This window comes from Garra rufa, chromosome 3, assembly GCF_049309525.1.
Source record: "Garra rufa chromosome 3, GarRuf1.0, whole genome shotgun sequence".
Taxonomy (NCBI): Eukaryota; Metazoa; Chordata; class Actinopteri; order Cypriniformes; family Cyprinidae; genus Garra; species Garra rufa.
In genome coordinates this window covers 52184888-52201692 of record NC_133363.1, presented here as the reverse complement: position 1 = coordinate 52201692, position 16805 = coordinate 52184888, and the positions used below count along the sequence as shown (strand labels likewise).

Below are 16805 nucleotides of genomic sequence, written 5' to 3'. Positions count from 1 at the left end.
ACGCCACGTTTCCCAGCCTGCCAGCAGAGGCCTGGGACCATCATGGCACTGGCTTTGATTTAGTGCATAGCATTAGTGCTAAGAAACAGCGCTGTGTTAAAACTTAAAACAGTTCTGCCCTGGCCACACGCCTTGTACAGAAAAGCAAGCTCAAACACATGAAAACACACAAAGATAAGTAAGCCTTGAAAGGATTAGTTAAATACAACAACCCATGATTTATAACTGGAAAACTTCAATACCAGAGATAAAAAGGTGCATTTATTTAGAAGAGCATCATCTTGCATTTAAAAGGCATCCGGCCTGTAAAAGGTGACAGATGTAAATATTAAAGCAAAAATGTGCCTTCATTTTGTACACACTAAACTTCATGTGAAAGTTTCTGTGCACATGATTGCATATGTGGCAGTTATTGCAAAATGGACATAGGCTTTCAACAGAGGGCAGAAATACAGTGACAAAGGGAAAATGACGCAAGTCAGCCAAACAATAACTATATTCAGCCACCTGCAGCCGTGCAAACTGCATGGATGTGCAAAACTCTAAAACCACATTGACTTCCCCATTAGAAGCATCCTTCCTATTCAGCAGTGCTGGACAATGCTTACTAAGGCGGGTTGCCAGTCATTTGCAGAAATATTCAGCAAAGTGCAGATTTTAAAAGGTGAACAGGATAAATCTGTCTCAAACTACAGAACAAAGGTCTTTCTTGATTTTTAATGGTGCTCGCCAAAGCATTTTCACCTAGTGGACTATAAAACTTCTCTCTCTAAAATCTTCATTCCGTTCAAAAATTATCACTCCCCGGCTTTTACTGTATTGTGTTTCCTTCTGAAGCACCAGTGAGTGTTTGAACTTTCTGTAATAGTTGCATATGAGTCCCTCAGTTGTCCTCAGTGTGAAAAGATGGATCTCAAAATCATACAGTCATTATTGGAAAGGGTTCAAATGTGACCCTGGACCACAAAACCAGTCTTAAGTCGCTGGGGTATGTTTGTAGCAATAGCCAAAAATACATTGCATGGGTCAAAATTTTAGATTTTTCTTTTATGCCAAAAATCATTAAGAAATTAAGTAAAGTTCATGTTCCATGAAGATTTTTTGTAAAATTCCTACTGTAAACATATAAAAATGTAATTTATGATTTGTAATATGCATTGTTAAGAACTTAATTTGGACAACTTTAAAGGTGATTTTCTCAGTCTTTTTGATTTTTTTGCATCCTCAGATTTCTGATTTCAAATAGTTGTATCTCAGCCAAATATTGTCCTATCCTAACAAACCATACATCAATAGAAAGCTTATTTATTGAGCTTTCATATGATGTATAAATCTCAGTTTTGTCAAATTTAACCTTATGACTGGTTTTGTGGTCCAGGGTCACAAATACACAAAAATGATGAAAAACCAAAGAATTTGTGAGACCTTAAAATTTTTTCTGAAGAACAGTGGGCAGTTTAACTGTTAAGGACAAACAAGGGACTCATGAACAACTATCACTAAACAAAAAAACAAAAAAACAAAAAAAAACAGCTGTGGATCATTCAGGTACCAACACAGTATTAAGAATCAAGTCTGTGTAAACGTTTGAACGTGGTAATTTTTTCGGGCTATTATTTTCTCTGTATGTAAATGTCTTTTATGTGAAATATCTTATTCAAGTCAGTACTAAATAAAAAAATAACATGTATTTTGTATGATTCCTCCTATTTTTGTAAAATAATTAACATTTTGCAGATTATGCAAGGTATATGTAAACTTATGGCCTCAACTGTTTTTATTCAGTTAAAGTTTATTTTATTTCAAGTAACATTTTTTTTTTTAGTTAACTATAACAAAGCAATGCCCTGACAACTACTTTCTAATATTGGGAAGGTGAGTTTTGGTATGCAAGCAAAAAATATATTATATTATATTATATTATATTATATAAAAAGTCTTTATATAAAATAATTTCTTTACTATATTGGAAAAACAGCATTTTCTTGCAGCAAAGGCTTTTGTTAATTGACCTTAGAGAATATGTGTCTAGAAAGCTGTCCCAGAAGTGTCAGTAGCATGAGCTTTTACCTGAGTGGGGAAGCGTATGAGAGACTCTGCGACCCTCTGGAGAACTGGCAGACCGTGTCCGTTTACCCTGACTGATTCATTTCCATCTCCTCCTTCTGGTTCTGTTGGCGTCCCAGGAGGAGCTTCTTGAAGCATTTCCCTCACACAGGGTGGATTGAGGTCAACATGAAAGTCTGAAGAAATCTTACATCCTTTGGACAGATCAAACAATGCTAGGCTGATGAAAAATGGCTCTACCTGAGAAGAAACCACAGAGGGTGGAAAGAATGAGGCTGATGAGTCATTATACCATCTTTACTGTGGTAACTTCAGTTCAAGCAACCAATCTGTCTAAGCAATATTATATGTGACCCCGGACCACAAAACCAGTCATAAGGCTGGTATCTGAGGGTGCAAAAGAAATCTAAATATTGAGAAAATCAAATCAAGTTGCCAAAATGAAGTTCTTAGCAATGCATTTTACTAAACAAAATCTAAGTTTTAACATATTTACAGGAGGAAATTTACAAAATATCATTAGGAACATGATCTTTACTTAATATCCCAATGATTTTTGGCATAAAAGAAAAAATGATAATGTTGACCCATACAATGAATTTTTGGCTATTGCTACAAATATACCTACTTAACACTGGTTTTGTGGTCCGGGGTCACATATACAGTGAGAATTATATAGGCTGTTGCTGATATAGATTATATAATGACAGCAAATTAAATTCAAGCAAAAGACTGTACTTCTATTTGTGTAACCACATCTCTGTATGTATTTTCACATCAGTCATGTCTCTTTAGATCATTTAACAAAGTGTGGGAAAGTCAAGATGCTTTCTGAGGGAGCAGTAGCTTTCCAAACCCTGCTGATGAGCGCCAGCATTCCTTCCCTGGAGCCACTGAAAGTGCTTCACTGAGCATGCTCATATTCATCACTGTGTTCTGGATGAGACCTCTGTTCTCATGCCAACTATCTCGAAATTCATCTCTCATTAAAGAACTCCATGATATTCAACTATAATTACCTATAACTGCTGTCCTCTTGTAGTCAAAGTTAGACAATAGCTCAACAAGTTGACACATTTTGAGTGAGAATTCAAGTGGGAGGGTTTTAAACAGAATAAGTAACACTAGTGTTGGAGGGTAATTTTTTTATAATAAATAAAAAGAAAACAATAGATACAATAGTTTTTTTTTAATCACATGTCAGGACTATAATATAGCTAAAATTATATTTTTGATTTACAAATTAATTTTTAGGCTTTGAACTATGTTTTTTTAACAGATAGAAAATGATAGGGATATACTGCTATCGATTGTGATTTTTTCATAGACTAAACATTCTCATGTGTTTAAGATCAACATTACAGTAGCACTGGCAGCATTTATACTGGTAGTGTCACAAAACAGGACCAATAGGATCAACAAAAATGTTGATGAAGCTCATAGATTAAGATTTACTCACGTTGGTTAGGATGCCATCATTTTTCTCACTGACGCATCCTTGCAGGCTAAAGGTCAAGTCGTGACAGCTAACCATAAGTCTTCGGCCAAAACGCTCTTCAAACGGTTTCACGTCAGGCTCGATGCCTGAGAAGTCTAATCTCTGAAGAGGAAAGAGAGAGATATAACTTATTCACTTTCCTATTTGCTTCACATCAGCAAAGAAAAGCTGTCTTTCTAATAGCTGTACTTTGGAAATCATGGACCAACCTGCGTCTCAGGATCGAGGGTGAAGATTTTCTGTCGACCTTCATTCCTGCTCATTTTATTCAGCTGGTCGGTTTCTCTGGCATACTGGAAATAACAGAACAAAATACTGTTTGCATTAGTAAAATTTTATTAATAAATAAAACCAAAATTCAGCTCAATGTATTGTACAGAAAGGAGCACAGTGAATAATTCAGGCCTCACCCTCAGGCCATCCAAGTTAAAGAAGAGTTTGTTTCTTCATCAGAACTAATTTGGAGAAATTTAGCATTACTTAATCACCAATGGATCCTCTGCAGTGAATGGGTGCCGTCAGAATGAGACTCCAAACAGCTGATAAAAACATCACAATAATCCAAAAGTTATCCACACAACTCCAGTTCATCAATTAGGGCTTGTGAAGCAAAAACAGACTTTTCACTTCACAAGGCATTAATTGATGGACTGGAGTCTTGTGGATTACTTTTGAATTATTGTGAATTTTTTTATCAGCTATATGGACTATTCAGCTATTTCTGACTGCACCCATTCACTAGTGAACCATGGATCCATGTTATGCAATTCTACATTTGTCCAAATCTGTTCTGATGGAGAAACAAACTCCTCCGCATTTTGGATGGCCTGAGGGTGAGTCAATTTTCAGCAAATTTGTATTTTTTGGTAAACTATTCCTTAAATATAAATTTATCCCACAATGCAATGAACTCAATTTAACCATCCATTTCTATTATGATGAATAAATCAGAAGCAAAATCAATTTTTAATATCTCTTTCTTGACTTTGACTTCTGTCATAATTTAAGACATTTAACCACAAAAGTAGATAAAATTATATCATTCAAATATTAAATACAAAATATGTATAAAATACAAATTAAATGATGCAACATGATGAGGTCATGTGACAATGAAGCATACTTCTGTTTTAAATGTATTATTACATACCACTGCACATTTTTTGAGTAGTAAACAGTATTCAGTACAGTGCCTTGTGAAAGTATTCATACCCCTTCATTTTTTTCACGTTATGTTATGTCGCAGTCTTATGTTAAACTTCTTTAAATTACTTTTTTTTTTCCATATCAATCTACACTCCATACACTATAAAGACAAAGCACAAAACAGATTTGTGACAATGAATTTATTAGAAATAAAAAACTTAAATGATTCCACTGCATAAGTATTCATACTCTTTTCTGGGACAGTTGAAATTTAGCTCAGGAGCATTTATATTGCTTGTAGATGTTACAACACTTCGAGTGGAGTTAACCTCTGGCAAATTCATTTGAATGAGTATGACCTCACAATAAAAGGTCTAACAGCTGAAAATGTATATCAGAGCAAAAACCAAGCACTGAGGTCTAAAGAACTGCCTATAGAGCTCAGAGACAGGATTGCTTCAAGGCACAGACCTGGGGAAGAGTTCAGAAACAATTCTGTTGCACTAAAGGTTCACAGAAGCATGTAGCCTCCATTATCCATAATGGAAAAAGTTTGGAACAACTAGGGTTCTTCCTAGAGCTGGCCTCCTGGTAAAACTGAGCAACTGATTGAGAAGGGCTTTGGTTAGAGTGGTGAGTGTGACCAAGAAGCTGATGGTCATTCTAGCTGAGCTCCACGATTATATAGGCAGATGGGAGAAACTCGCAGAAAGACAAACATCACTGCAACACTCCACTAATCCGGTTTTTATGGCAGTGTGGCCAAACTTAATCATCTCAGTGAAGACACATGAAAACCCACTTGAAATTTGCAACAAAGCACGTATAGAACTCTCAGATTGTGAGAAACAAGATTCTCTGGTCTGATGAACCTCAATTCCAAGCATCATGTTTAAAGGAAACCAGGCACTGCTCATCCCCTGCAGAGTATCATCCCAACAGTAAAGTGTGGTGGGGTTGTTTTTCAGCGACAGGGACTGAGGGACTCAACACAACAAAATATAGAGATAGCCTTAATAAAAACCTAGTCCAAAGCATTCAGAACCTCCAACAGGACAATGACCCTAAGCACAGCAAGAGTGGCTTATAGACAACTCTGTGGATGTCCTTGAGTGGCCCAGCCAGAGCCTGAGCTTAAATCCAATCAAACAATTCTGGAGAAACATAAAAATGTCTGCCAGCCCCCATCCAAGCTGACAGAGCTTGAGAGGTGAAGAGGTGAGGAGAAAAATGGCAAATAATTGCCAAATGCAGATATGCAGAGCTTGTCACGTCATACCCAAAAAGACTTGAGGCTGTAAAGGGACTTTTATTAAGGGTATGAATACTTATGCAATGTACTTATTTCAGTGTTTCATTTTTAATAAATTTGCAAAGTTGTCACAAATTTGTTTTGTGCTTTGTCAGCATGGTGTATGGAGTGTAGATTGATGTGGGGGAAAAGTAATTTAAAGCAGTTTAACATAAGGCTGCAACATAACAAACCATGAAAAATACTTTTGCAAGGCACTGTATATACAATATCCAAGTATTCTGAACACAGCCACTTAAAATGCACAAAGAAGGGTTTAAACCACTACAGCTAGCATTGTAATTATTTTGCATCAAGTACCTTCATTAGCTCTGGATGAAGACTCCGGCCGAAGCTCTCCGCAACGTTCTCTGGTTTCCCCTGGCTACTGCTGTCGTCATCTGTTTGGATGACACACTTGTTAATCAAAAGGCAAACTGATTAATTCTAACTGAATCTGCATGCATAACAGACAAAACGTTATATTATCATGTAGTGCGTGATTATGAGCTTATCTTACACACCAAGCAGAACACTGAAAATGGTGTTTAGCCACGGCTGACTGGTACTTTTAAAAAGTAAAAGACAAAATCTCATATTTGCAGATTTGCTGATCAAGGTGTCTGATATATCTGAAAGTCAAATGAGTTTCTGAACTGCTCCGCTGGAACAGAAAGCAGCACCATTAACTCTAATGTGTGCAAATGGTGTCAAATCTAGGACACTAGGTGGAGCTTTCTGGGAAATCAGCTGCTCTCATTTATTCACGTAGACACTAGAGAAGGTGGGTTGCTAGAAGATTTATCTTCACACTGTGAGGTGGAAGATTTTTAAATGGCTGCTTGGTTCTTATACTGTCACTTTCCATAAATAGGTTACACATCGGTCCGGTTTGATCCCATTAGATAGATTTGAAAAACGTATCTAAGACAGGACACAAAAATCTGCCTCTCTCCTCCTTTTAAAATGGTGCTTTTGGCCTAAATCCTGTAATTACAATAATTTATTATAATCTGTTCAATTGAAATTTAATTTACTGCATTAATGTTTTCAATTCTTACCTTTTTTTAACTTCAAAATAAATTGCCCACATTTAATTTGGGCTAAATACGCATTTTCTGAAGGACATTTCATTGCTAACAAGAAAAATAATTAAATATATTTTATACACCATTCATGAAAAGTGCTTGGTATACTATCTAGACTTATAATAAACAAAATATATGCATTCCCAAATAGGGAAATGCAAAAAGGAGTATCATACATGTTAGGACAGTCTATTAAACTTAGAGCAATGAAAACCAGATGAACTGGAAAGCAGCATTTGAGACTGAAGACTGCATGAAGACGTCCAGAGATTGTTGTGTGCTGTTGTTTTATGTAGTTATGGTTATGTTTAATTCTTACGCTAACAGATACGGATATTTTTAATTCTGATTCTACAACCCACGTACCACAGCACAGAGATTTTATCACAGAAAAACTGAATCATTTCAACAGAGATCTGAATTCTGCATATTAGTCAGTCCAAAAATCGAGAAGTTAAAGATTGAAAGCATGTTATTGAAAATATGATTTCATTTCCTCATGACCAGCACATGGAATGTCTTAAAAACAAAGCCACTATTGGCCAAAGTTTATAACATGGAAGCACAGGGAGTTGTTTATCAGTGAACAGGCCAAAACTCCTCTATGTCAATACAGCCTCCTTAGCATTTCAGTAATCTGTCAACACAAGAATATTTACTCACAGTCTCCTATAATAAAACAGCAGAAACTGTACTATTATTATTACTATTCAACTAGCCTTATTTCGAATACAGAGAAAATACAGAGAAAACATCAAGTTCAAAAGGTTTCAAAAAGGCCCCAAAAACAAATAAACGTATTATATTTGAAAGCAGAAGAATTGAAACCGCATCTTTTCAGGAAGTAGCACATACCAGAGTTTCCCTACGTTTCCAAAATTCTTGTCATTTGATTATGCGGGGGGATCGTTTGGATATTTTCATTAGGAAGAGGGTGGTATTTGTTCCCAGACAAAAAGAAAACAGGGAGAAGAGCCAATTAAAAACTGCTTATTGTTGGGAGTGACATCATGTCTTCTTTGAAGATGATGATGCAATAAGTTACATCATTAAAGTGATGCTGGTGGTCTCAAGATAGAAATGCTTAAAGGGATGGTTCACCCAAAATGAAAATGACCCCATGATTTACTCACCCTCAAGCCATCCTAGTTATGTATGACTTTCTTCTTTCAGACGAATACAATTGGAGTTATGTTAAAAAATGTCCTGGCTCTTCCAAGCTTTGTAATGGCAGTGAATGGGTGTTGAGATTTTGAAGTTCAATAAGGAGCATCTATCCATCATTAAAAGTACTCCACATGGCCCAGGGTTTTAATAAAGTCCTTCTGAAGCAGATCAATGCATTTGTGTAAGAAAAATATCCATATTTAAAAATGGCATTCCAGCCAATGACATAGGATGTAGGGGAAGCGCAGTGGAGAAAGCAAAACACCAGTCACTTCTCGAATTAGAAGTACAAAACAATGATTTGTAACAAAAAAAAAAGTCAGAGGATTTCAATATAAGCTAAGAGAAGAACATGCTGAAACACCACTCTCTCATAAACATGCGTGCTAGAGATTACAGATTGCAAAGTTTTTAATAAGGATATTTTTTTTACACAAACACATCAATTCGCTTCAGAAGGCGTTTATTAACCCCTTGGAGCTGTGTGGAGTACTTTTTATGATGGATGGATGCACTTTATTGGACTTCAAAATCTCAACACCCATTGACTGCCATTATAAAGCTTAGAAGAGGCAGGACATTTTTTATGTAACTCCGACTGTATTCGTCTGAAAGAAGGAAGCCATATACACCTAGGATGGCTTGAGGGTGAGTAAATCATGGGATACTTTTCATTTTGGGTGAACTATCTCTTTAAAGGAACAGTTCAAAACTCCCCAAAGTTTTATTTTATGCTTCAACATAAAATGAGAAAGTTTGGGGCATCTGTACATGTGCTAATCTGGGTGTTTCCAGTATGTGCGTTTGTGTGTGTGTTTTTACCTAGAGAACCTTCAGAAAGTTCTGATCCATTCCTCCTGTCTTCCATTGAGCTCAGTAAGGCCTGTTTCAGCGTGTTTATCCACTCCTCCATCTCGGCCTCGCTGTCCGCCGCCAGATAGTGACTGTAACGCTCCTGCATCTTCAGCTCAAAGCCATTGCGCTTCATCTTAGAACACTGCAAGAAATGTGCTGTGTCAGTCGGTGGAGGAATTTAAGAGCTGTCTGCGGTTTTAATAATAATAGGTGTTCGACTAGGAAGATTCCTCTGGTTCTGTTACAGAGCCTAAGGGCTCTTACTTGCTGTCGTTAAACTTCCTGAAAAACCATCAGTTCAGATATTTCCAAATTGTAAAATAAAGCATAAATTATTTTTAGCAACAAAGAAAGCTTTACAATAACATTTTCCACCCACTTTCTAACTATTAGAATTAAACCTTACTCATCAGGGCCTGCAAACTATAGCCCTTAATCACACTTTTTTCTGACTGCAAAACCTGTTAAAACATTCATAGCATGTACCGGAACTACGTCTATACAGGAGTCCAGATAGATGGAGCCTTTTGATTCTTTGTAGTTTTTCTCATCTTTGTATGAATTAAGTATGTAGGAGCCATCAGGGAGCTGAGACAGGTAGAAATACCTCCTCTTAAACACCTGTGGAGAAAAAAAATAATGTGTGTGAAAAACAGAGCCAGAAATACTGTGGTATGTTTATAGCCATTTCGATCCTTCATATTTATTTTGCAAATAATTTTAAGAATACAGTAAAATAGTACTATAGTGAAAAAATTACAAATTAAAATTCTTTCTTGCTGATTTGCTGCTCAAAAACATTTCCTTAATTTATCAATCATTATATATATATATATATATATATATATATATATATATATATATATATATATATATAGATAGATAGATAGATAGATAGATAGATAGATAGATATATTATAACTTGACACCTTACAAATACACTACCAGTACAAGTCTTTAAAGAGTAAGATTTTTCATGTTTTTCAAAGAAGTCTCTTCTGCTCACCAAGCCGGCATTTATTCAACCCAAAGTACAGCAAAAACAGAAAAAAATGTTGAAATATTTGTACTATTTAAAATAACTGTTTACAATTTGATAATATTTTAAAACGTAATTTATTCCTGTGATCAAAACCTACATTTTCAGCATCATTACTCCAGTCTTTAGGTGTCACATGATCCTTCAGAAATCATTCTAATATTCTGATTTGCTGTTGAAACAACATATTTTATTATCATTAATATTTAAAACAGTTAAATAAATTTTTTCAGGATTCTTTGATGAATAGAAAGCTAAGAAGAACAGCGTTTATCTGAAATAAAAAGCTTTTGTAACATTATACACTATACCTTTCACTTTTATTTAGCAAAGATGCTTTAAATAGCTCAAAAGTGATGATAAATACATTTATAATGTTACAAAAGATTTCTATTTCAGATAAACGCTGTTCTTCTTAGCTTTCTATTCATCAAAGAAACCTGAAAAATTTCTAGGCAGCTGTTTTTAACATAATAATAATAATAAATGCTTTTTTCAGCAGCAAATCAGAATATTAGAATGATTTCTGAAGGATCATGTGACTGAAGTAATGATGCTAAAAATTCAGATTTGAAATCACAGAAATAAATTACATTTTAAAATATATTCAATTAGAAAACACTTATTTTAAATAGTACTGTTTTTGCTTTCATTTTTACTGTCTTTGCTGTACTTTGGATCAAACAAATGCAGGCTTTGTGAGCAGAACAGACATTAAAAAACATTAAAAATATTACTGTTCAAAACCTTTTGACTGGTAGTGTGCCTTTTTGTGAAATGTTATGCCTGAAAAGTGTACTGTTTGTGTGTTTTTTAATAAAATTACATCTGGTTTGATCTAAAACAAAGACATTCATACTGATATAACACATTAGCTCCACACAAGCTATATCCACATATTATCTATTATTAATAGTATATGAAAGTATTTTTGACCTCCTGACTGAGTAATGGGGTTAAGTAAGTCATATAATGTATCATATATCCTTTATGCAAAGTACTTCCTAGACATCATTTAGTGCAGAGTGCTGCACTTTATCAACAACGTGTTTGTGTATGAACATTAGTGCATTTAATTGATGTTTCTAATTTACTAAAAAACACAAGACCTTACAAACCTCTCCAAAAATGGGTCTTCAAACTGCATTGATCAGCATTTGTAGAGTATATTAAGTAACACTGACTGCTGTAGTTCTGCTGATGTCTTTTAAAAAAAGGTGTACAGATGATTCCACTAACCTTCATGGAGACAGACAGACTGCTGTTGATGTTGGCCTTCTGCAGCCAGCCCTGCTTCATTACACCTCCTCTCTGAGAGCAAAGAGACGATGAATCCTGAAACACACACACACACACACACACACACACACACACACACACACACACACACACACACACACTTAGAACTACTAAAGCAGACAGATTGATCTGAATACAAAGAATCAGGATCTGAATACAAATCACCATTTGCTGGTTTTACAAACATTCACACAAATAAGGCATAGCATATATGTGACGCTGGACCACAAAAACCGACATAAGGGTAAGTTTTTTTTATTTAAATGTATATATAATCTGAAAGCTGAATAATAACGTTTCTACTGATGTATGCTTTGTTAGGATAGGACAAATTTTGGACAAGATACAACTATTGAAAAATCTGGAATCTGAGGGTGCAAAGAAAAAAAATATATGCCTTTAAAGTTGTCCAAATACATTTACATTTACATTTATTCATTTAGCAGACGCTTTTATCCAAAGCGACTTACAATTGGGGAATACAACAAGTGATTCATCCTAAGGAGGCAGATCGACATAGGAAGTGCTCAAAAATACCATATATCAGGCGTTGTTAGATTAGTGCGGGCTAGAAAGGGAAGATCAGGAAAGAGAGGAGAAGAAATTTTTTTTTTTTTTTTTTTTGCTAAGAACAAATAAAGTTCTTAGCAATGCATATTACTAATCAAAAAATAAGTTTTAATATATTTACAGTAGGAAATTTACTAAATATCTTCATGGAACATGATCGTCACTTAATATCCTAATGATTTTTGACATCAAAGAAAAAAATATAATTTTTACCCATACAACGTATTATTTGCTATTGCTACAAATACACCCATGCTACTGATAATTGGTTTTGTGGTCCAGGGTCACATATATGCTTTAAAAATGCTTGAAAACTATTATACATATAATGCATTCCTAAAAGGCAGAAAGAGGTGTGATGTTTTACTTACAGCGATTATAAATGTGTGCATGTGCATGTGTGTGTGTGTGTGTGTGTGTGTCTAATTTAATTAAAGTGGCCTGGCGTCCTTTATGAATGTGCTTTTCTCTAGCTCTCCACTGTAATATAATTGTCCCAATGCCCGTCTCCCCTCGTTCCTCCAGCATTTCTCATTCCCTCCCTGTCTTTCTGTCCCTAACAGCCCCTCTGAGACTGATCAATTGCCTGCACCCGGTCCTTCTGTTGAGTCACTCAGCTAACTGATTAAATTAAATGGACATGACAGAGCCACCATGATGTATACATGCACTACTAAAAAGTTCAAAAGTTTGGGGTCAGTAAAAAATGTTTTAAATGGCCTGGAAAACACAAAGTGTGACTGAGCAAGATACTGAATTCATTCTAATACAGACTGGCCAAACTCATTTAATGATTTTCATTAATTTCATTAAATGATTCAAGTGAATTGTAAGGAAAAAGGCTAGATTACCCATGTCTAAACATGTACATACACATAGATTAAGATATGCACACTCACACACAAAAACACACACACAAAGGGTGGAGATGCAATCTCTTTGCCCTGTAATCACCACTCCTTACATCTAATTTTATCAAGATCTGCTGGACACTTCAGTGTGTCTATTAATAGACCAAGAGGGTCAGGTTCCATGTAATGGGCCTCTCTGCTGACAGTCTGGCCTTCATTTCTACATCTGATAATTACTCACAAAAGCCTCACAACATTTACAGTGTTGTCTGGGGAAAAGAAAAATATCTATTATGTCAATAAAAGGTGTAGCACAATTCAACAAGATGTGTTGACACTGAAGTCTACTGGTGGATGCGAGTGCTAAAGTTGAGTGTGCACTTTAGTATTTGGAAGTGAATGCAATAACTGATCATGAAAGCAATAACTGCAAAGTATTTCACACAAATCAAAATTCTGTCTGAGTCATCAGACAGCGATAGAGCTGTTCAGTCATGATGGAACATTTCAACATAGGCCTTGGAAATTTTTTTTATATTGGCTTTTGATTAGGTTTGTGGTTAATATTCTGTTTTTGCCACTACGACATAAATTACACACAGTATGTATGTATGTCAAATGTGAACACTTTTATATAACCATTTATAGAAATGCTTTTTGTTGAGTTTGTTTTGACACTGCAAATAAGTTAATACACAATCAGACAGAGAGATGAGAGAATCTATTGAGACAGTGTGATATTCTACACTCTATGTTCCATCAGCAGACATTAATCTTACCTCCTCCCCCTCATCCACCTCAAACACTTGGTTGGGAAGCTTTTCCGTCTTCATCCCTTTACTGCAAGACAGAAAAAGTATCTTACGCCAAACTTTGGAAATAGCACTGCAAAAGCTTTGGCAAAAAATGCTAACTTTGACATACCAGGGCAGCGTCCGGAAATCTCCGGAGTAGGCCTCATAATTATAGTTGATGACGTGCCAGTTGGTGTTGTACATCTTAATGCACTGCCAAAGAGCATAAGCATTGCTCAGTTACTTAATCACATGGCAGAAACACATTAGAATATGAAAAACAGGAAAATGTGATCACATATTTTATTAGCCTGGAAAGCTGTAGTCTTCCCTTATTCTGGCATTGAAAGGTTCCTTACCTCTTTGGCAAACAGACTTTTAGCTTCGTTCTCAGCATTTTGAGGAACTGAAGGAGCAATGGTCCTCCTTTGACGTTTAATCTGTGCTTCCTAGATAGATAAACATAATGAGAGAATGATAGATAGAACGATAGATAGAACGATAGAATGATAGAATGATCAAACGATAGATAGATAGATAGATAGATAGATAGATAGATAGATAGATAGATAGATAGATAGATAGATAGATAGATAGAATGAATGAAAGAATGATAGAACGATAGAATGATAGAATGATCAAACGATAGATAGATAGATAGATAGATAGATAGATAGATAGATAGATAGATAGATAGATAGATAGATAGATAGATAGATAGATAGATAGAATGAAAGAATGATAGAACGATAGAATGATAGAATGATCAAACGATAGATAGATAGATAGATAGATAGATAGATAGATAGATAGATAGATAGATAGATAGATAGATAGATAGATAGATAGATAGATAGAATGAAAGAATGATAGAACGATAGAATGATAGAATGATCAAACGATAGATAGATAGATAGATAGATAGATAGATAGATAGATAGATAGATAGATAGATAGATAGATAGATAGATAGATAGATAGATAGATAGATAGATAGATAGATAGATAGATAGATAGATAGATAGATAGATAGAATGAAAGAACGATAGAATGATAGAATGATCAAACGATAGATAGATAGATAGATAGATAGATAGATAGATAGATAGATAGATAGATAGATAGATAGATAGATAGATAGATAGATAGATAGATAGATAGATAGAATGATAGAACGATAGAATGATCAAACGATAGATAGATAGATAGATAGATAGATAGATAGATAGATAGATAGATAGATAGATAGATAGATAGATAGATAGATAGATAGATAGATAGATAGATAGATAGAATGAAAGAATGATAGAACGATAGAATGATAGAATGATCAAACGATAGATAGATAGATAGATAGATAGATAGATAGATAGATAGATAGATAGATAGATAGATAGATAGATAGATAGATAGATAGAATGACAGAACAATAGATAGAACAACAGAATGACAGAACGACAGAATGATGGAATGATAGACAGAACGACAGAAGGATAGATAGAACAACAGAACGATAGATAGAACAGAATGACAGAATGATGGAACGATAGACAGAACGATAGACAGAACGATAGACAGAATGACAGAACGATAGATAGAACAACAGAATGATGGATAGAACAACAGAACGACAGAATGATGGAACGGTAGACAGAACGATAGACAGATAGAACGATAGATAGATAGATAGACAGAACAATAGAACGAAAGACAGATAGAACAATAGATAGATAGATAGACAGAACAATAGAACGATAGATAGATAGATAGATAGAACAATAGATAGAACAACAGAACAACAGAACGACAGAACGACAGAACAACAGAATGATGGAACGATAGACAGAACGATAGGCAGAACGATAGATAGAACGATAGATAGAATGATAGATAGAATGATAGAACGATAGAACGATAGATAGATAGATAGATAGATAGATAGATAGATAGATAGATAGATAGATAGATAGATAGATAGATAGATAGATAGATAGAACGATAGATAGAACGATAGATAGAACGACAGAACGACAGAATGATGGAACGATAGACAGAACGATAGACAGAACGATAGATAGAACGATAGATAGAATGATAGATAGAACGATAGAACGATAGAACGATAGATAGATAGATAGATAGAATGATAGATAGAATGATAGAACGATAGAACGATAGAACGATAGAACGATAGAACGATAGATAGATAGATAGATAGATAGATAGATAGATAGATAGATAGATAGATAGATAGATAGATCAATGAGATTTGAAAATGAATCAAACAAATAAAGGACAGGAAATGTGCTTGTGAAATGACTCACTGATACATCATCAGCTGGCCACAGCAGCAGGTCTCTCTGTGGATCACTGTGGATCTGAGCTTTTCTCTGGAACACCACATTCTCATAGTCAAGCGGCTCGATGATCTTCGGCTGCTCCTGCAAACACAAAGGTCAAAACTATGAATTTACACACAGTGGCTCAAAGGGTCTGCGATATCTAGAGTCAGTGTTTGAATCAGTCTTTATCGCTGCTACAAACATAAAACAACACACTGTTATTCAGATTTGCTTCATCTGTCATGCTTGTTAGCACAGCTTACAAACATTTGACAGCTCTGCCTGTGAATTTATCAGCCCACTGCCCCCATAACCTTTCAACAAAACAAAAAATCTGCCAAGGGACTTCAGATTTCTTATTTCTACAGCTTTTGAGTTCAGTTCAAAGCTTTCTCCCAAGTGCTTTCTCTTTTCAAGTTCCTTCTAAAAGAGATCATGTGTTAAAGCTTAAACACACACTCCTGACTCAGCTGACATGCTTGTGTCATGCTCTGATACTCAAAGAATTTAGCCCATGGAAGAGAAAGTGTTTTCACCAAAACAAACCACGTGGGATGGACAGAAAACACAGGCAGTGGACTAGATTAATCTTTTGCTTTCTTTTGACCCATGTTGCACTGTAAGGGAATTGCCAAACAGCTGTCATTTCAGCTGACTTGCCAACAACTCATGTTAGGAAACCTTCAATTTATGACTTTAACCTTCTGCTGAAGGTGTTGTTCAGCAGGAAATAAACTATGATTAAGAGAGGAAGTTATGGTTTCATAACTACATGAGGTTTATATGAAAAATAGGGCA

At 35.2% G+C, this 16805-nt stretch overlaps 1 protein-coding gene across 1 annotated transcript in view; it reads right to left on the bottom strand.

The window, feature by feature from the left end:
* The window catches only part of dock11 (dedicator of cytokinesis 11), a 97481-nt gene that overhangs the window by 73161 nt on the left and 7515 nt on the right, over window positions 1-16805 (bottom strand). The window contains exons 2-12 of the mRNA XM_073836362.1: window positions 15990-16106; window positions 14025-14114; window positions 13796-13878; window positions 13636-13711; window positions 11391-11486; window positions 9599-9733; window positions 9080-9254; window positions 6324-6403; window positions 3775-3858; window positions 3527-3667; window positions 2071-2307 (exon numbers count right to left, since the gene is read on the bottom strand). Coding sequence (XP_073692463.1) covers window positions 2071-2307; window positions 3527-3667; window positions 3775-3858; window positions 6324-6403; window positions 9080-9254; window positions 9599-9733; window positions 11391-11486; window positions 13636-13711; window positions 13796-13878; window positions 14025-14114; window positions 15990-16106 — 1314 coding nt within the window. The remainder of the gene's footprint in view (window positions 1-2070; window positions 2308-3526; window positions 3668-3774; window positions 3859-6323; window positions 6404-9079; window positions 9255-9598; window positions 9734-11390; window positions 11487-13635; window positions 13712-13795; window positions 13879-14024; window positions 14115-15989; window positions 16107-16805) is intronic.